The sequence below is a fragment of the Sycon ciliatum genome, chromosome 13, assembly GCF_964019385.1.
Source record: "Sycon ciliatum chromosome 13, ocSycCili1.1, whole genome shotgun sequence".
NCBI classification, from domain to species: domain Eukaryota; kingdom Metazoa; phylum Porifera; class Calcarea; order Leucosolenida; family Sycettidae; genus Sycon; species Sycon ciliatum.
In genome coordinates this window covers 3,960,686-3,965,209 of record NC_088655.1, presented here as the reverse complement: position 1 = coordinate 3,965,209, position 4,524 = coordinate 3,960,686, and the positions used below count along the sequence as shown (strand labels likewise).

The 4,524-nt window shown below is 55.3% G+C and overlaps 1 protein-coding gene across 1 annotated transcript; it reads left to right on the top strand.

The window, feature by feature from the left end:
- The first annotated feature begins 553 nt into the window (after positions 1-553).
- On the top strand, positions 554-4,117 carry LOC135829068 (uncharacterized protein K02A2.6-like). Its single transcript, XM_065341473.1, has one exon. It carries the CDS (start codon positions 554-556, stop codon positions 4,115-4,117), a length of 3,564 nt encoding a protein of 1,187 aa, XP_065197545.1.
- The last annotated feature ends 407 nt before the right edge of the window (positions 4,118-4,524 follow it).

Genomic DNA, 4,524 nt, shown 5'->3' with positions numbered 1-4,524 from the left:
TTATTCATGATCCAGGCCGAGGCCTACTAACCCTGAATGCAGTTCAGACTAGCTTTGCATCACAACTCTTGCAATCGTTCCCTCCTAGTATTTCTTATAAGGCAACAGGAAAAGCGCTTAGGAGGAGAACAATAAATGTTATATTCTGGGCCGAAAACTTCTCAGTTCCATGTTTGTAGTACATGTACAATGTAGACGCAGGTTCAAATCAATATTGGCAATGAACGACTGCTAGTAATTATAGCACCCATGAGGTATAATTAGAATACTACAATAACATGGAGCAAGCGCATTTGTAGTGTCATGGATTCGGATATGACGCTGGAGAAGGCGCTGGCTCACGCTCGCCAAAGCGCTGCCATCAAGGAGCAACAAATGTTTCCATCAGCGCACCCAACAGCCCACGGAGTCACTAGATGCATTCGTAAATGATCTCTACCGCTTGGCAGATAGGTGCAACTTCAAGGCCATGCACGATGAGATGCTCCGGGACCGGTTGATCGCAGGGTTAGCAGATGCACGTCTTTCTGAACGCCTGCAAATGGATTCGGATATGACGCTGGAGAAGGCGCTGGCTCACGCTCGCCAAAGCGCTGCCATCAAGGAGCAACAAACGACGGTACGTGCAGCAGCTGATCAGTCGTTGTTTGCTGTCCGCCAGGATCAGGGGCGGCTGCGTTCTAGTCGCGATCGTCCTCCGCTGCGTGATGCTCCCAGCTGCTCGCGCCACTCGACTCCATCATCTGATTCTTGTCCTTGGTGCGGATACGAGTCACATCCCCGCGCACGATGTCCTGCAAGTCGTGTAACCTGCAAAGGGTGTGGCAAGACAGGCCACTTTCAACGAGTGTGCCGCTCTTCGCCACCATCTGGTTCCTCCGGTTCTTCTGCACGACAGGGCACTCATCAGTCCCCGCGGGGCACAGGTGTCCATTCTCTCTCCAGCCACAGTGATTCCTCTAGCTCGGCACTGAGTACTGCTGACGCATTTCTGGGCACCCTCACCCATGGCACAGGCTGGAATCTCCCTATGCTTCTGCACGGCAAGGCCATAACTATGAAGGTCGACACGGGTGCGGATGTCACTGCTATACCAGCTACAGTGTTCACGTCCCTGGACTTGCCTATCTCGCTCGCCCCATCGAACCGTACTCTCCGGGGCCCAGACAACACAAGCCTCAATGTTTGTGGCCGGTTTACAGCTGACCTGCGCACAGCTCACTCATCTCAGTCTCACTCCGTGCCCACCCAGGTGTACGTGGTCCGCGACCTCAAGCTTCCACTGCTCGGACGTCCAGCCATTGAGGCACTCGGCATCCTGCCTGCTCCTGCTAACGTGCTGGAGACCACCTCTACCTCTAGTGACTCAGCTTCAGACTCTCGCTCTCCTGTTGCCGCTGAGTTTCCTGACCTGTTCTCGGGCCTAGGTACCTTCGGTCCTCTCCACACCATTCAACTTCGCGATGAGGCTCCTCCATACTCGCTCTCCACTCCTCGGCGAGTTGCTCTGCCCATGGAACCGAAGGTTATTGAAGCCCTCCGTCGCATGGAAGACGCTGGCGTCATTCGCCCAGTGTCCGAACCGACAGATTGGTGTGCCGGCATGGTCGTTGTGCCAAAACCAAACGGCAGCGTGCGCATCTGCGGTGACTTCAAACGGCTCAACAAAGCCGTCAAGCGCGAACGGCACATTCTCCCTACCACGGACCATCTCCTCGCTCGCCTCGGTGATGCCAAGGTATTCTCCAAGCTGGACGCTAACAGCGGGTTTCACCAAATTCCGTTGGCGCCGGAGTCGCAGCTTCTAACCACCTTCATCACGCCCATCGGCAGATTCTGCTATACGCGGCTACCCTTTGGCATCTCCTCGGCACCCGAGTATTTTCAGAAACAGATGTCAGATCTGCTCAGCGACCTCCCTGGCAACATCTGCATGATGGACGACGTCCTCACATTCGGCTCCACCCTCGAGGAGGAGGTCGACAACCTTCGACCAGCTCTGGCCCGTCTTCAATCCGCCGGTGTCACGCTCAACAGCGAGAAGTGTCAATTTCATGCCACCTCGATCAAGTTCCTGGGCCACGTGATTGATGGCTGTGGCATCCATCCAGATCCAGACAAGATCCACGCGATCCAGGAGCTCTCTCCCTGCTCCGATGTCCATTCCGTCCGCCGTCTGCTCGGCATGGCCAACCACCTAGGCAAGTTCATTCCGGACTTGGCCTCCATCACGCAACCTCTCAGGTCTCTCCTCGTCAAAGGCACCCCGTGGCAGTGGGGTGCTGACCAGTGTGCCGCGTTCGACCGCATCAAGACGTCACTGAGTAACGAGCCCGTCCTGGCCAAGTACTCTCCCAACTACCACACCACAGTATCTGCTGATGCATCTTCCTTTGGCCTGGGTGCAGTGCTTCTACAACGCCAGCCCGACGCGTCCGTCCGTCCTGAAGCCTATTTGTCTCGCTCTCTCACACCAGCGGAAACGCGCTATTCGCAAATCGAGAAGGAGGCTCTGGCTGCAACGTGGGCCTGCGACCGGCTCTCACACTACCTCCTCGGCATGCCATTCACCATTGAGACGGACCACAAGCCACTCATCCCTCTGCTCGGTACCCGTGCTCTTGACGACCTCCCTCCGCGGGTCCTCCGGTTTCGTCTACGGCTACTTCGATTCGATTACAGTATTATCCACACTCCTGGCAAACAACTCGCAATTGCCGACGCTCTGTCTCGAGCTCCTCTGCGCAGCACAGATGCCGACGCTACTGCCACACTGGAGGCTGAGACCGCTGCTATGGTGTCGTACGTCACTGAGGCTCTGCCTGCCACTGCGCAACGCCTGGAAGAGGTTTCAGCATGGCAAAGCGACGACGATAGCTGTGCTCGCATCATCGAGTACCTGCAGCACGGCTGGCCTGCTCCTAGCGATGCTCCCTCCGTAGTGCAGTTTCTTATAGAGCACAGCGTACATTTCAGCCTCACGGACGACGGCTTGCTTCTGTATGATCAGCGTCTCTACATACCTCCCGCTCACCAGCAAGAAATCCTGGCTCGCCTTCACCAGGGTCATCAGGGCATCACCAAGTGCCGACGCCTGGCCCGCACTTCCGTTTGGTGGCCATCGCTCTCGTCGGACATAGCTACTCTTGTCCAAACATGTGAAGAATGCAGTCGACACCGCTCTCAGCCACCCGAGCCTCTTCTCTCAACTCCACTCCCAGAGTTTCCTTGGCAACATCTGGCCGCAGACTTCTTCACCATCGACGGTCGCAACCACCTCCTCGTCATCGACTACTACTCTCGGTTCATCGAGGTCCTCGACATGCCCTCGCTCTCCACAGCTCGTACAGTCAGCCATTTCAAGTCACTGTTCGCTCGCCATGGCATCCCTGACTGTCTAACGACCGACAACGGACCGCAATTCACCAGTGCTGAATTTGCCCAGTTTGCATCCACCTATGGCTTCCGCCACGTCACCAGTAGCCCTCTCTATCCGCAAGCCAATGGCATGGCCGAGCGTGCTGTTCGCACGGTCAAAAGTCTGTTCCGTCAGGGCACTGATTGGCACCTCGCACTACTCGCGTACCGCAACACTCCCTTGGAGAATGGTAAGAGTCCAGCCCAGCTTCTGATGAACCGCCAGCTGCAGTCACTCTTACCTCTCTCTCCAACACAGCGACAGTCGCATCCAGTCGATCAGAGCGACCTGCGTGCCGCGGATCAGCGCTTAAAGGATCGCCAAAGCACCAACCATGCCAGTCGCCATGCAGCCCGGACACTGCCGTCTCTGTGTCCCCAACAGCCTGTGTATCTACCTGATCGTGAAGAGTCTGGCCACGTGATGAGCCAACCAGCCTTGCGCTCCTACATCGTAGCAACCCCATCGGGCCAGTTCAGACGCAACCGGCGGCACATTGTCCCAATGCCAACGCCGCAACAGTTGCCGCCTGCTGGTCACTCTGCCGCTACTACCGATCCTGATCCCCCAGCCAGTCAACCTTCTACTCCGCCGTGTCCTGCAATTCCCAACTTGCCATCGACCCCTCCAGCTCAAGACCAGCCTGATAAGTATGGCACGGCTCGCGGCCGTGTCGTTCACGCTCCCGATCGCTTCTAACTTTGGTATCTCCCAACAAAATACTCCACTCTTCTGTCTCTCCCTCTCTTGCTCGTTCTCTTTTCTAATGGCTTGCAGGTGCCTGTGTGTCCTCTGTACACCCTTAGGTCTTTTCTTTGTAAGAGGAGAGGATATATATGTACAATGCACTATACTAGAATACTCCCTCGGACAGACTAGTGCTTTCAGAACTCTGTAATGGATCCCTTCTGCAACGGTCTTATTGTTTTCATTTTCAAAGTCATCCAGTTAGGTATCTTCTCCATCTACTGCCATATTTGCTCTTACAACCTCAAAGAAAGGGAGGTGTAGTGTCATGTGACTAGATGCATGAAGTCCATGCATACTTGCATTCCGATATCATTCCCATCATCATGATCCACTTACATGATCTAGCATTCCATTCC